General features: G+C 39.8%; 1 protein-coding gene across 1 annotated transcript; it reads right to left on the bottom strand.

The window, feature by feature from the left end:
• Positions 1-2,231: 2,231 nt before the first annotated feature.
• tmem59l (transmembrane protein 59-like) lies at positions 2,232-15,227 on the bottom strand. The gene is made up of 8 exons (XM_055054210.1): positions 14,889-15,227; positions 13,669-13,774; positions 13,117-13,211; positions 12,781-12,933; positions 5,869-5,974; positions 5,531-5,645; positions 4,988-5,105; positions 2,232-4,088 (listed from the first exon to the last, which is right to left on the bottom strand). The coding sequence occupies exons 1-8, from the start codon at positions 15,225-15,227 to the stop codon at positions 3,930-3,932; spliced, it is 1,191 nt and encodes a 396-aa protein (XP_054910185.1). The 3' UTR covers positions 2,232-3,929.
• Between the last annotated feature and the right edge of the window lie 4 nt (positions 15,228-15,231).

Genomic DNA, 15,231 nt, shown 5'->3' with positions numbered 1-15,231 from the left:
CCTCCTCCATGTTACTGGAAGGTAAGTTTGCAGATATTCTGTATTTTCCTGCTTACTGTATATTTCTGGTCTTGGACGGATGGATGTTTTCATTTTGCCCAATTTTTGCATAATAGTCCTTTGTGACATGAACATCTTGTTCCATGTAAGCATGATGATACAGTGACACATCATGCACAGTGACCAGCTGAAGTCTCTGCCCCACTTCTGAATGTCTGTCATGACACCAAGGGGTAATGTAATGTAACACCCTCTCATGGTGCGGCTTTCACCCTTTGATTATGTGTCACAGCAAAAGGCATGTTTTGATATTTTGCTTCTGTCTTTGTGTCTTTCACACAGCCAACCAGCATGTTATGCTAATTGGACACATGCGCTGGAAGCTCTGTTGTGCTGGCCTTGTTTTGAGCTGTTTGATTAGGAATTCATTGTATCTGGTCTGTGTTTGATGCCGTGACAAAGAGGCAATTTTTTTGACTTTGTTCCGTTATTTCTCCTCAAGTTGTCGTTAATCTTTTTAACAGGTTGGGATTCTCTACATTTACAGTTTGTTGTCTGCAGCGTAAAAATTGAAATCAGGATTCCCACTCCCTCTTTGTGTCCTTTCCAGATGGAGGCCAGTGAATGCAGCATTGACGGCATTTATTTGAGTTTTGGTTGCTTTCTCACTCACTATATGTTCAACTGTTATGTTTTCTGTGAAAATGTCTCTCTCGACCGCCTTAGCGAAGATGTATATCAAAACACTACAAACAAGTTCACGAACCCTTCATGAACTCCAAATCTTCCTTTTCTGATGATTTGACTGGAAAATTGTCCACAGTTTCTTCTCTGGTCTGAACTTGTTTTGAACTCAAACGGGAGAGTTTTGCTTTAGATGTTCTCATACATGATAAAAACAGACAACACGAAGAGCGAAGCACTTGTCAGACTTCATGAACTTTGCTGCCCCCAAGTGGATTTTTTTATTTACTACGCCATTTGAATGCATTTCTGGCTGTTTGTTTTCTAAATAAGACAATTTAATTTGACAGATTACATTTTCCTACATTATGTCCTCGTGCAATAATTTTGTTGCTGAATGATTTTCAGATTTGCTTTTTGGATTTTTCTTTTTCTAATTTGTATTTTTGCAGAATGCTTTTATTACTTCAAATGAATGTTACTTCCAAATTAATATGTTCTCATATAGTGGACAAGCAGTTCTGATGAATTTTGAGAAGCTGCTAATTTTAATGTTTGAGGTGAAGGTAAAGGCTAAATTTAAGTTTCAGAGTTACACTGTTGTACTGCTTGCACATTGTATTGAACAACTAATGATCTTCTTTTAATACATAGTAAACATCTTAAGAGATTGGAGTTTTGAAACTTTTTCAACAGGTAAATCAAAATAACATTATTTTTAATTTTTAAAAAGTCTGCACAGTGCATTGCAAACTGCACTACATTATAGGATGAACATTTTACTTAGGCATAAATAAAAAAAAATCTATTATTAAATTCAATTGTTTTTTGTAGATTAAAATCCTAGGACATTCACAGTGACTAATAAAATAACTACAGCGGGGTGAAATGCTACTCTATATTTTAATGGAAACACTGACTGAAGCAAATTTAATTGACAAAATTACCTCAAAAATCTTGCAGTGACTCAGGCTGAACTTGTCGAAAGTTTGAGAACCACAACAATCTAGGAGAATGACTCAACTGCAAGAGAGGAATCTGAAAGTTGCAAGTTTGATTCCAGATTCTTCCCCTGCTACACATCAAAATGCTCTTAAGCAAGATAGTTAATACTATGCTTTGTAATACCAGGGCCACCAGTATGCAAGTGAGGGTGGCTCTAAATGGTCTTTGAATGGGTTTAGAAATTATGCATTACTTTATTTAAAAGAAACTCCAAACAAGCAAGTTAGATCTTTGCAGGGGCCTTTTTAGTTTTTTATGACATTATATTTAGACACTGTCCATCTACTCTTGATGTGTTTTTAAAACCCGGGACTTCTTCTTGGTTCTTGCAATTATCTGAACTTAAATGAGAGAAAACCTCCAATGACTTTTAAATCACAATACAGGGACGTCTGGCTTCCTGGAAGCATCACCAAATTAGGACTGAGTAAAAACTTTTGCACAGAACCATTTATTTCTCACATTTATGTAAGCAATGAATATATTGCAGGTGATAAGAAGTAGTTTAAACTTTGACAAAGGAAAAGCACAGACACTGAATCTATAATGTCAATCATCCATTTATTAAATATTCTTCTTACTAACAAAAACAAAAACCTCCGCTTGCATATTTTATTGAGTTACAGTGAAAACACTTTATTTCATCATGTTGTATCGTTCCATTGGAAATGAACAGTGAAAAGAAACAAATACAGTTTGAAATTCATATCCTGTAACTTTGAGCTCGAAGCTGCACATATACTGATCAGAAAGCTTATTTTAAAACAAGAATCTTAGCTATAAATCATTATTATACATTTTAGGTTAACTGTAAATATGAACACATAAAACAGAAACAAATTAAAAAAAAGTCACAAGTCCACAATAGAGAAGTGTCATTACTGGCATGGCGAGTGCTTAGAACAAACTATCATCTAAAAAACAAACCAAAAAATAATGATTTATCACTTGCATGCATGGTTAATTGTCATACATAGCGGGGGGGGGGGGTTAAAAGAGAGCATTACAGGACACCAAAAGCACGGAGAGGAAAAACAAAATATCTTCTCTAAGACTGTGCAATTCTGTTCAATAACAAAGGTCTATGTTCAAAGCTTTGCATTACACATTATTACAGGGGTTACCCTTCAATATTCAATATGTGCTCCTAGGACATACAAAATAGTCAGCTATTGGAAAGCACATGGCACAGGTAACAGCTACAAAGTCTTGAAGTGATGTAAGAGCCATAGTAATCATAATAATCATAGCTATATTAATACAGTATCTGGTGCCGTCTTGTCCTGTGTTTCTCTATAAGGTCTGTGCTGTAATGGTCATACATAAAGAGCATTTACACTTGTGTGATGCATTAAATGTCCACGGCACTTCAGTAACACTTCAGCGGATTACTTACGTCGATGATTCAGGATAAATAGGGGAGAAAATAAATAACAGCTTCAGCCTTTCTCGTTTCCAGTCAGCACGCCCAGATGCTGTCGTTTGAATTTGTTCTCCGCAGATGAATGAGTGCTGTTGCAGATTTATCCAAACACTCACACGCAGGAATTAGATTACAGAAAGACGCTAATTTAGTTTTTGTCTCCCCGGTAAGGATTACTCACCTGAGAACGATGTCAAGAAGAGGATTTTCAATTTCAGAGCCGTTTGCAAAGGCGATATTTCTGAAGAGCTCATAACGCTGATTATGTAAACAGATCATAAACTGCGTATTTGTTACTGTGTTTGTTTCCTGCGGTGCTGTCAAGTACTTTGCTCACCTTTCATTCATCTTCCTCTCTCCCACCGCTTCTCATCTCTCGAGTCTGAGCGAGCCATTTTAATTAATCCCAACTCTTGCAAAAGTGAGATAAATTAAATCTAACACAAATCTCTGCGTTTGTCCAAACTCAACATTAGAAATGACAGGGGAGCTCTCAGCTGTAATCTATCCTCTCTGCTCGTCTCATGTGTGGATGTGAGACGAGGCTGCATCTCTCCGTGGTGAGCGAAGCGGATCATTAATGATATTTTGAAGATGAACTTGCAGAAAAGTGGACTGTACAATGAAAACCCGAAGAAAAGAGAAAAAAAAAACCCATCTTGCTGACACAGGATGCTATTGATCTTTCTGAGTAAACAGGACATGGAGCCGTGCTTTTTATTAAACGTATTTTTAAAACTGTTGAGTGGCGCGTTGATGACAGGCCACATGTTTTAAACGTGGTTACCAAAAGTAACAAGAGACAGCAGCTTTCTCGCTAAACGCAGGTTTTGTTGAGATCAACTTTGACCGGAAGTGGTCCTGCCTCCTGCGTCTCCTCCGACTGCTTCACACTGACGGCGATCATGGAGCTCAGATGGAAAGGGTTGACCTTGTGCACATGCTCCATGAACTCCTTATCGCCATTGATGCTAAGCTGAGAAACGCAAAGAAAAGCAGACAATAGCAAAGAGGCAGCGAGAACACCGGCCAAAAACTTGTCTGGGGTTTTTCGACTGTGTTTTAAGGTGATTTTGATGTGCTGAATCCAAAAATCACATTGGTTTTTGCTCAATCGGGTCAACTTGACCGGTGCAACATGAGCATCAAAATGCACGACTTGTTCTCACATATTGATCAGTTTCCTGAAGATCTGCGATCAGCGAGTGACAAATAGATCCCAACAGGACAGAAAAGAGATGGAGAATTTTACACAGTGAGGTTGTAATGTTCAATGTACATGTACTCACCGTTATAAGTGTTTATTGTTCAATTTACAGAAATCCAAGTAGCTGACATTTAATTAATACACTCTGTTAGAAAACCTTTTTTTCTCCTATATCCTTTTTGGATGAAAAATATTAATGGAAATGAACTGATAATGTCACAAAAATGTAATCAATTTAGTCAGTCTCTAAATCAAATTAGAATAAAAATTGAACCTGATTGAGAAAAATGTATCATTTTGGGATTCAGCGGTGCAAAGCAGTCCTTATTTATCCAGTGTTTTACAGCTGCTGCACATTTTTAGCACTGCAGCTAACAATGTGCACTGCTAATACTTTGTTAGTATTTTAATAATCAACTCATAATTCAGAAGCACAAACAACATAAGCGGGTCGACATAGGGCAAGGCTTAAAACTATTTAAACGCTAAAATATATGTTGCATTACAAGAATTTGGCGATGAAAAGGGATTTAATAAACTGAACCGAAACACTGTAATTCATCTTCCTGGATTTCCTGCCATGCTATAGTTTGCTTCACTGAAACTGCAGGCAGAGGAGGAGAACACAGCAGGGGACAGAACATGGAGATACGCTTCTGAATAAGTACCTGCGTCTTGATGTGCTGCTCTGGTGCGGTGACGAGGCTGGCGCAGCTCAGCCACAACATGACCATGATCGACAGGAAGAGACAAGCAGCTAAAATCCACCGTGGAAGACCTGAGCGTCTGGAACAAGGAAGAGGGAGACTGACACTGAGACACTAAAAAAAAAAAAAAAAACTCACAGAAAAATTCATAACTAGACCTGTCAAAGATAAAAATGTACATAACATTTACTGCAAGCCAACAACTGCAGTCAAGGAAACTACAAGGCTTGGTGTCCAGAGATTGAGATAGTTCTGGTTATGATCATATGCTTTAATTTTTTCAGACAAATATTTCCACCAGGAGGCATTTCAAACTGTGGACTGATGCCACAAAGATTATCAAAATCTACAACCGAATAGGAGGAAATAGAACAAGAAATGGGTGGAAAATATCTGATCTCAAATTTAGCATAGAATAAGATTTGATACAAGCAAGTTGTGAATCATTGAATCATGTGAATCGGGTCACCAATACATATCTTTTCTCTTTCAAAGGTTTCTGACCTTGACATGCAGCCCAGGAAGTCGTGGTCAGCTGCAGTGTCATCTGCATGCTGGATGGGGTGCTTCCCTTTGATCGCTGACTTGCCTGCTCCTTTTTCTCCTCGCCCCTTAACGCCTGCCAGACAAAGCAGAAAAAGGCTCCGCTTTGCTGACATGCTCAACACTCACTAAACTCTTTCACATTTTGCCACATCACGCCGACGACGTTCAACGCAATACGTTGGGATTCCAAGCAAGGGACCAACAGGGTCAGGACGGCTCGATGGATTGGATTGTTACAGGCAAATTGTTGATCCAAGTCACATGACTGTTTGTAAGTGTTGTGAAAATGTTCCTACCATGGGGTCTCTGGGTGTGGGAGTGGACCTGAGGCCAGGGTTTGTCAGCCACGCTGGATCGAGGAGCCTGCAGCTCAGGCATGGAGTACTCCATCTCTGGCTGGCTCTGACGTCACAATACACAAGAGCAGAAAGATATTTAACCACGAGTGGAAATATAGACAGAAAACTTTCACCAATTGCATGCACAACTTTCCACATTTATTCAGTAAAATATAAATTTAAGATCTGTACCATTATTCTAGACAGAAGATGATTGATAAACCACTTAAAACAATAACTTGCATAGCAAGTAAACGATGCAAGTTATTGTTTACTTGCATGGGGGAAAATGCTAAAAACCAAACATTGTAACATTTTCAGCCTTGCTAACTTGCTAAGCACAACCCCAGATGGGCCTGTTTGCTGCAGGAGGGACAAGTGTTGGCTACTTCATAAAAGTACATTGAATCATGATGAGAAAAAACTTTTAGTTGGATACAAATGAGTCTTCTAGTTAGACAATAAATCTAAACTTGACTCGGTTACACAAGTTTTATCAAGACTGGGCCAAGATTTCAGAAAGTTCATCCAAGTCATACTGTTAAAAGGCAAAGCTACCAAATGGAAACCTACAAAAACTTGCCATTATTTTGGCATTTAGCAAAAAGAAACAACTGAAATTATGGTCGTGGTCATCTTAATGATCCTAAAAAAAGAAGTGTGGTCTGATTTAATGACAGAGAGTAGGGAGGGGGGAGAAGCTTTTTTTTCGTACATCTGGTATCTCATTTGAAATGTGCATTTCTGAAAAAAATGTTAGACGCAACCAGATTATACCAAACCATATTAAGCCAAATGTTCTACAGAATTATATAGATAATAATCTGTGGCCTTTATCTTATCCCTGAAGATCGGGTTGACAGCTTTAGCTTCTGGTGCAAAAAAATATGTCTTTTCCATTCAATTTTTTGTGTGTTTTGCTTATTAAAATGACTCTTCCAAAATTACAGCTGAGCACTGTTTTGTAACCAATGCAATGTTTCTACTTTCTAAGCCTTTAGACTTCAGTAAAACAAAGTGAAAGATGTCTACAAATGGAAAAAAATAAAAACTGAACTTTCCCTACTCTGGCGTAACTTTAAACAGGCTGGTCATGCTTGAAAGTCAATGCGTCTCAACTAAAATAATGCAAATTAACATGAGAAAACAACAGCACATTTACTTATCACAGTTACTTTTTCAGAAAGGGCCAGGTTGGTTTGAAAAAAACCCTAGATGGATTCTTGTATTAACTCGGATTACCTTTTTGGACCACAAAAATAGTTTGATGATCTGAAATGCTCACATGTGTCTAGAAACTATACAGAAGAGGGAAGGCACACATACTTTTTGAATACAATCATCTTCTGGTAAACTAAAAGTTTCCATCTAACATCAGAATTTTATGAGCACTAATAATTTTTCCTGAAGCTCATTAAGGACAGAGTTTTTATTTATTTAAGATTTTCTGTGTTCCTTCATTTCATTTCACGCACTTAAATGGGTTTTAACTTCGCACCGAGGTAGTTTCTAAAAAAAATAAATAAATAAAATAAAATAACATCTTAAACACACAGATTGCCTGTCGTCACTGTTTTCACTGTTGTGTTTTTTGGTTCACCCAGAGGACTCATTAAAAGAGGATTTTGCTTTCCCTCTGCTGACCCTCTTTTCCCTACAGCAGCAGCTGCAGTCACTTTTAATAATAGTGTTGCTGGCCTCAGCAACAACACACACATGTGTGCACCTAACGGTAAATCATCTCCCGCTGCAGCTTGAAACCTCCCAACTGTTTTTTTTTTTTTTTCCTTCCTGTTCATGTCATAATTTGTGTGTTTCATCCAGCTCTGAACCTCCTGTAGGAGCACCAGAATGTTGGTTTGCGCCAACCAAACCCAACCGCTAGTCTGAGCCGACAAAGTGCTGCAGCGTCCCGGAGTCACAGTGGAGAAATGCGAGGTTAGTTCACCTCCCAAAATGCCAAAATGAAAAGGCAGTTTTACAACTGAATTTAGGAAAGCTCTCATGAGTCATGTTTTTCTGACCGAGCACATTGAAACCAGATGTAGCACAAGTGTAAAATGCTGTGCGAGAAAAAGGTATATGGGTGATTTTGGTGTGCTGTAGGCTCTGAAATGATTAGACAGAGAGATAAATGCACTCTGTATTATAAAGAGTTGGAATAGGAGACCTTATCTGAAGGGTTCATGGCTTTTAAATGAATATTTCTTGGCTACATTTTGGACATGGTTGAGTGTCTTCCACTCCTATAAGTGAAATCATATATTTACATATATACACGCACTAGGGCAGGACAATGTGGCTGAGCAAAGTATCACAATGCAAGTCTTTCATCTCAGTCAATATTGATAATTATTGATTAGGTTTTTTTTTTGTTTTAAATATGTGAAATACTGCCAAACTGATGGTGAATCCACAGTTTTCATTTCTCTGTTATTTCTTTCTTTAACCTCAATAGTGAAATCTTAAACTACAAGTTCCTCAACAGGTTGCTGCCAGGTAACCAAAGAGCAATTGAGTTAGTTGATGCCACCAACCTTCCTCAGCTGCCTGTCAGAGGTTGCCTGTCAGAGGTTGAGCAGTCAAAGCTTTTCCTTTGCCTACATCCCCCAGCATGCTGTGCGGTTCTGGATCAGAGTTCAATGAAACTACTGAACCTTCTATCAGACGTATTATCTATTGATATTGTTTGTGTCAGGATTTTTTTCCAGTTGCTTTTTTATTTTCTTGAGGCATAAAAAAAGAGAGAAAATTAGTTTTGTAAAAAAAATTAAAATAAATAAAAAATCTTTTTTTATCTTATTGTTTTAGGTGATCAATTGTAATTTTCTCCAAATACAAAGTTGTTATTTGTAAAAAAATACACTAGCAATATTCTTCTTTAGGGGTTATCTGATGTCACAATATATTTTTTACCTGCAAGAGTCGCCTTCCGTAGAAGGAGGGAAACGGGGTCGGTTGGCATGCTTTTTTGACTGTCGGCCATTTTGGATTCGACAAAAATAATTTCTTGCATTTGCAGCTGATGGCCAGCAGTCGATATTATAAACACAATTCAGCATCAAGTGGCTGAATTGCCTCCTCAGGAAACATCCAGTGCTACGGAGCGGTGATAACAGCCTCATCGTTTAATTCAGGTGTAGTGAAACAAACGCATACGAAAGCTACGCAACACCAGTTTTTAGATCGGAGTTTGAGACTCCCGTGCTAGATGCATTACCAACAAAGGCAAATCCACACTGAATCCCACTGACTCGTTCAGCAAAAACTGCAGACTCTTTAAATCTTTTGAGTGTTCCTTCTATCTTTCCTTATTGTTTACTTGCATGGGGAAAAATGCTAAAAACCAAACATTGTAACATTTTCAGCCTTGCTAACTTGCTAAGCACAAGTACAAACAGGCTAAGCACGAACAGGCCCATGTGGGCCTGTTTGCTGCAGGAGGGACAAGTGTTGGCTACTTCATAAAAGTACATTGAATCATGATGAGAAAAAACTTTTAGTTGGATACAAATGAGTCTTCTAGTTAGACAATAAATCTAAACTTGACTCAGTTACACAAGTTTTATCAAGACTGGGCCAAGATTTCAGCAAACTATGGTCAAAGTCTTGCAGAAGGACACCCAGAAAGTTCATCCAAGCCATATTGTTAAAAGGCAAAGCTACCAAATGGAAACCTACAAAAACTTGCCATTATTTTGGCATTTAGCAAACAGAAACAACTAAAATTATGTTCATGGTCATCTTAATGATCCTAAAAAAAGAAGTGTGGTCTGATTTAATGACAGAGAGTAGGGAGGGAGTGGGGGGGAGGTTTTTTTTTCATACATCTGGTATCTCATTTGAAATGTGCATTTCTGAAAACAAAGTTAAACACAACCAGAGCAGCGGTTGCTTGTAGACTGTCAGCCCTTTGTGGATATTCTCATACTGTAATTTGTATTTCAGAGAGCGTTTCCCACCTTTGCCATCCCTCAGTGTGTTGGATTTTTTTTAGGGTTTTTATTTTTATTTTTTCTAAGTCTGAACCTGTCACATTTTTGGCAGTGTATCAACTGCAAGCTAAACATAGGCCTGATAAGTTCCCTGCAGCCCTGCTGAGGCAGGCTTCCCTTCACAGTCTTGTTCTGCATGCAAACATCCATCATCAAGTCTGGAAGCAACACCGAGAAGGATGCATTGCCTGACAGTCAAGTTAGCGGACCAATCCTCAGACTCAATTCTGAATTCCCACATGAAGAGGCCTCTTTTCATACAGAAGCTCTTCTGTGAGGGTTAAAGTACATAAACACTATCATTCCCCTCTGAAACGTTCAATTATGCAGCTAAAACTGTCATCCATGCATCCAAACAGTAAAAAGAAAAAAAAAAAACACTTGACAGAGACGCAGGATTCTGGTCAGATTTTTTTAAACTGCGCAGCCTGGTGGTTTAATCTTTTTTTACAGCTTCAATAAATAGGTGTTTTATTGTGTTGACTTTAGTTTAAGATTCTTAAAACACCTCTAGAAAGCAGTGCAACATTGCATCTTTGCAAAAAATAAATAAATAAATAAATAAATAAATAAATGAAGTTGCATGAACCTTACTTTTCAAAGTTAAACAAGGCGAAGAATGTTTTATCTCAAATGAAATGCACCTAATCGCTTAAGAACAACTGCTCAAAATGTTTCAGGGAAGTGAAACTATAACAAATTTAAGATTTTCGGTAAAAGTTTCTCTGTAGTGTGAGAATTTACTTCTAGTAAAGTAAAGTAAATTGCCACACTCACATTTTATTTTTAGCAGTCCTCCGGTTCTTAAATTCTGCATTGTGTCCCATTTTATTGTGACTTCACCAATGAGGCTATCGGAGTACAAAACTGAGTGTCAAGGCATAAAGTAAGAGGATGTTTAAAACATTTAAAGTTGTGTAGAGAATAAGAAATGAGCTTGTCACTGTCACAATTCAGCCACCTTTCCCTGCCCAGCTGCATGCTCACTCATGCTGCACATTCAGTATATGATGACTGCCAAATGGGGTGCGACAGCAGCTGGCACTCACCCAACCTTAAGAGAGGCATAGAGTCGAGGGTATAGTTCCCATTCTTAACAGGAAACAGAGTGCAGCATCAAATAATCTGCAGGGGTCTGCTGAGTTCCTTTAAACCCCAAATTACAACCATATGAAATAAAAAAAGAAAATGGCTATGGCTCATTTTGAGCCATAGAATAACTAGAGAATCTAAGGGACTGATACATTTCTATGCAAACTACAACCACAAACGTCAATGTATTTTCTACAAATAGACCAACCCAATGTAGAACATAAAATCATGAAGTGGAAGAAAATAGTTATTGAGAAAGGAAGGGAGAAGAATAAGAACCTGAAAAAAGTGGAGCTCATATACATTCAGATCACTTCTACTTTATAGAACCGCCTTCCACTGCAGGTAAAGCTGGAAATGTTTGGGATCTTTTCTTCCAACTTTTCACACTAAGAGACAGAAATCTTGAAACATGTTTTTCTCCTGCGGCATAGCTCCAGTTGAGTCAAATAAGAAGGAGAGTTCCTGTAAATTTTACATTTCAAATCTTACAGATTTAGGTTTGAACTTTGACTGGGCCAATTTTAATTCTTATCTACAGTAAGGCCCTAAACTGAGGAAACATTAAGAGACCATCACACTACCTCCACTACATTTAACAATTAATTTGATCTTTTTTTGTGTGTGAAAGTGCAGCAGTATTATGCCAGATGTGACAAGACACACACTTTTCAAAAGGTTCCCCTTTGTCTCATCTCTCTGCAGAATAGATGCACAAACATTTTAGTCATTTAGGGAAATTTTCTGGAGAATCAACATGTACTTTGGTAAATTTGAGAAGCATCCTTTGTGTTTGTATTGGTTCCCCTTTGAATACAATGGATGTAATTTCGATGCGCTGTCTTTCTTATTGTTGAATCCTGAACGCTGACATCAAATGAGACAAGTGAAGCCTGCGGAGTTTCAGATGTGGTTCTGGGTTTTACTGAGACCTCCTGACTGACTCGTCCACATACTCCCAAAGGAATTTTGGCAAACCAGCAACTCCTGGGAAGATTAATCTCAGTTCCATGTTTTCTCCATTTGTGGATGAGACTCTCATTGTGGTTCACCGGAGTGAACAAAACCGTAGAAATGGTTTGGTAAGCCTTGGATTCTCCTCTGCTCTTGAATTTCTTTAGCTCTGTGCTTGGTGGGCTGCTTTTTGACACCTTTTAGCCTACTTCATGTTGTCAGACAGGTTCTTTTGAACCAATATATTGATTATACTAGTCTGCTAGTAATCAAATTCAAAAGTGACCAAAGGAACAAAGCTAAAATTTCAGATAATAATTGTTAATTTATGATTTAATAAGGGAAGGGAAATTATATTTAAGATCATGCGGTCATTTTGGTTTGAAATCTTTTCCCTTAAAAATAAAACAACCATTATTTTGATCTAATATTAAAATGTGATTGATCATCAGAAATATTGAAGTATGAGGAAAAAGCACATAGGGAGTTTGTGAGAGCAGTGATAGTATCTTCACTTGTCTATTTCACTGCAGCATTTTTGAATTAATTCGATTGATGTGAGCTGAATATAAACCAAACCGCTCTGTTAAGAAATCAAATAAGAATTGGATGTTTCTGCCTTGCCAAGTGGCTCAGGTTTACTGAATTGAACATAATTGAAAGTTCAATTATGTTGATTTTGAGAAAGTAGAAGATAACTGAATTTTTAGTTGTAAAAAAAAAAAACGCTTTATAAAAAATATACTGCCTCGTAAATAATTACTTTGTATTAAAGTTCTCTTCTTTAAAATTAAAAAAAAAAAAATTTAATCTGGTCAGTGCCTCTTACCTGGAAAACCACAACTTTGCCATCGTCGGCCTGCAGGTAGAAGGTCCAGGTGGAGGAGATGAAGCTCTGGGCCGAGCTGACGATGTCATTGCACCAGCTGGACACGGCCTCCATCACAGAGGGGGGCTTCGGGCGCAAGGTCATGGCCCTCAGCTGCCAAAGAGACAAGAACAGGTCAAACAGTTCGACCAGAAAAGCCTGGCTGACCTCAGTGCGTATGCAAGCGTGTCTCTGATGGCAATTTTCAGCGGTGACTGGTGAGTCATGCTCGTTTTGAAAAGCAGCACGTAGGTATGGGAGTGTGAATTTATTGTGCACAGAGCTGCCTTCCCTCACCTTCCTCCTCATGATCTCAGGTTCAGGGGGTTGGCTGGCACAGCCGGTGCTGCAGGCCTCCTGCTCCAGCAGCTTGATGTATGCCTCCTGGCAAGCTGCACAGAAAAAGAGGAGGACAATTCTGAAAAAAATAAATAAATAAAAGGACAGGCTGCACAATAACGAGGGAGAATTTGCTTCTGCTGGCTCCTGCGGAGAGAATTCACTCTCCACTGAAACCGAACACCTGCGTGGATGGCAAATCACATGATTGATTTTCAATATGGCAGTTGAAAAAGGTGCGGCAAGGTAGCCTCTTGCTGCAAAAAAAAAAAAAAAAAAAAATATATATATATATATATATATATATATATATATATATATATATATATATATATATATATATATATATATATATATATATATATATATCAAGAAGGAAAACTCCAAGTTGACCCAAATGTGCGGCATTGGTCACTTACGTCTGCATTAGTGATGCAATGTCTGTGAAATTATTCTATCTGGGGACAAAAAGACAAACAGTCCCATGCGAAGATGGGCTCACTGACTCACCTCCCTGACACTCCTCCTTGCTGGTATTAAAGCCGGCGTCCCCGTTGACAAACTGGCAGATGGAGTAGAGGCGGCAGCCGCGGTGACAGGCGTTCATTATGGAGTCCTACCAGCCAGACAGAGAGGGAAACAAAATTAGAAACATCCCCTGGTAGTCTGGGAGAAAGTCCACTTAAGTTTGTTTGAGAATGTGACACGGATGGAGCACGGCATCAGTTAATGACACAGTGTGGCCGTCATATTATGGGCTGTCATATACAGTTTATAACAGACTTCTAGACACTGTCAGGGGAAACGTGGTAATGAGCGAGCTGGTTGTTTTAGACTTGTGAAAGGTTTAATGTGAAGGTGGGGGGAGGGGAGGTGGAGGGAGGCTCTCGATTTTCTCCGCTAGTTGGAGAAACAGCACCCTCTAGCGTCCACTGCGAGCACGGGAGAGACAAAGAGATCCTCTGGAATATTTGCTGCAGCTTTATCAGCATCTTTTCTGGGGGACTGTTGATGATTCGGAGAAAGCCGAGATGAGAACTGTTCGTTTTGTTTTTCAGCAAACGATATTTGGCTCGAATGCATTTCCCAAAACACGACAAAACAAAAGCAGGCCGATTAATATGCATTATAAGCCTGCATCCTGACTCTTTCGCGTTGCACAGTTCTCAAGCGTGCGAATAAAGCCCGCGTTGCAGGTCTGCTCCTCGCTGCCTTGCCGGGTGTCTCAACCACACCTGGAGGCAGCAGAGAAGCAGAGGGAGGGGAGAGCGGATTTAGCCGCATTAAATCAAAGGAACCATAAGAAAATGTCCTTCATCCCCGCTTCCCGCTCGGGTCCAGTTTGGCCTCCTTCCGTGCGCATTACCGCAGACTGTCACTAACGGGTGTCCCCTGATCCTGATCTGTCATGGTGCAGTGTTGGCTGGGCTGAATCACGGGACGAGCGTTGGATGCAGTCCTCATCTTGGACTTGCCTCCGGGGCGCAGACGGAAACGAGCCGCATCTTTTCGGCCTGATTGCGCGCGCTGTAAAGCGCAGCCGAGAAGATGCAGAGAAATGTGCGAGCCTGGATCGAGCTGCGCAGAAATGCGTCTACCTTCAGCTCCTCGTTCTTCACACTATAACCACCGAAAATAGCTCGCCGCAAAAGACGCTGGTGTCGCTGATGAAACGCGGGTCATGATAAGGATCGTGCCCGCTTTCAGCCCAGCGCACGGGAGCAACTTACTTTAGCGGGGCTCTTGTTTTTGATGGTCAGCTGGCATTGCTTTTTGCAGTAATTGATGTCACCCAGCTGGTCGTCAAACAGATCCGAGGACGTCGCGGCGGCGAGCCCGGCGAGAAGAACCGAGAGCAGGGCGGGGAACCAGCCGCGCATGCTGCCGCCGAACCGGAGCGTCTGAAGGAGCCTGGAGAGAGGAGCGGAGAGTCGGCCTTCAACCCGCACTGAGCGACCTGCGATGCTGCTGCTGCTGCTGCCTCGGCTCGGCTCGGCTCGGGTCCTGTCTGTCTGTCTGCAGCTCTTCCGATCCGCTTCTGCTCGTGGCGTCACGCGCATCATCACCATTTTT

This window comes from Poeciliopsis prolifica, unplaced genomic scaffold, assembly GCF_027474105.1.
Source record: "Poeciliopsis prolifica strain line A6 unplaced genomic scaffold, Auburn_PproV2 SCAFFOLD002, whole genome shotgun sequence".
In the NCBI taxonomy this organism is placed as follows: Eukaryota; Metazoa; Chordata; class Actinopteri; order Cyprinodontiformes; family Poeciliidae; genus Poeciliopsis; species Poeciliopsis prolifica.
This window is presented reverse-complemented; position numbering and strand designations above follow the sequence as displayed.

Bases quoted from the DNA above. Each gene is read 5' to 3' on its own strand.
- tmem59l (XM_055054210.1), bottom strand. From the start codon at position 15,227: ATGGTGATGATGCGCGTGACGCCACGAGCAGAAGCGGATCGGAAGAGC. The intron at 13,775-14,888 runs GTAAGTTGCTCC...TCTGGCTGGTAG, and splicing joins AAAACAAGAGCCCCGCTAAA to GACTCCATAATGAACGCCTG. The intron at 4,089-4,987 runs GTACTTATTCAG...TGCGTTTCTCAG, and splicing joins AGCAGCACATCAAGACGCAG to CTTAGCATCAATGGCGATAA.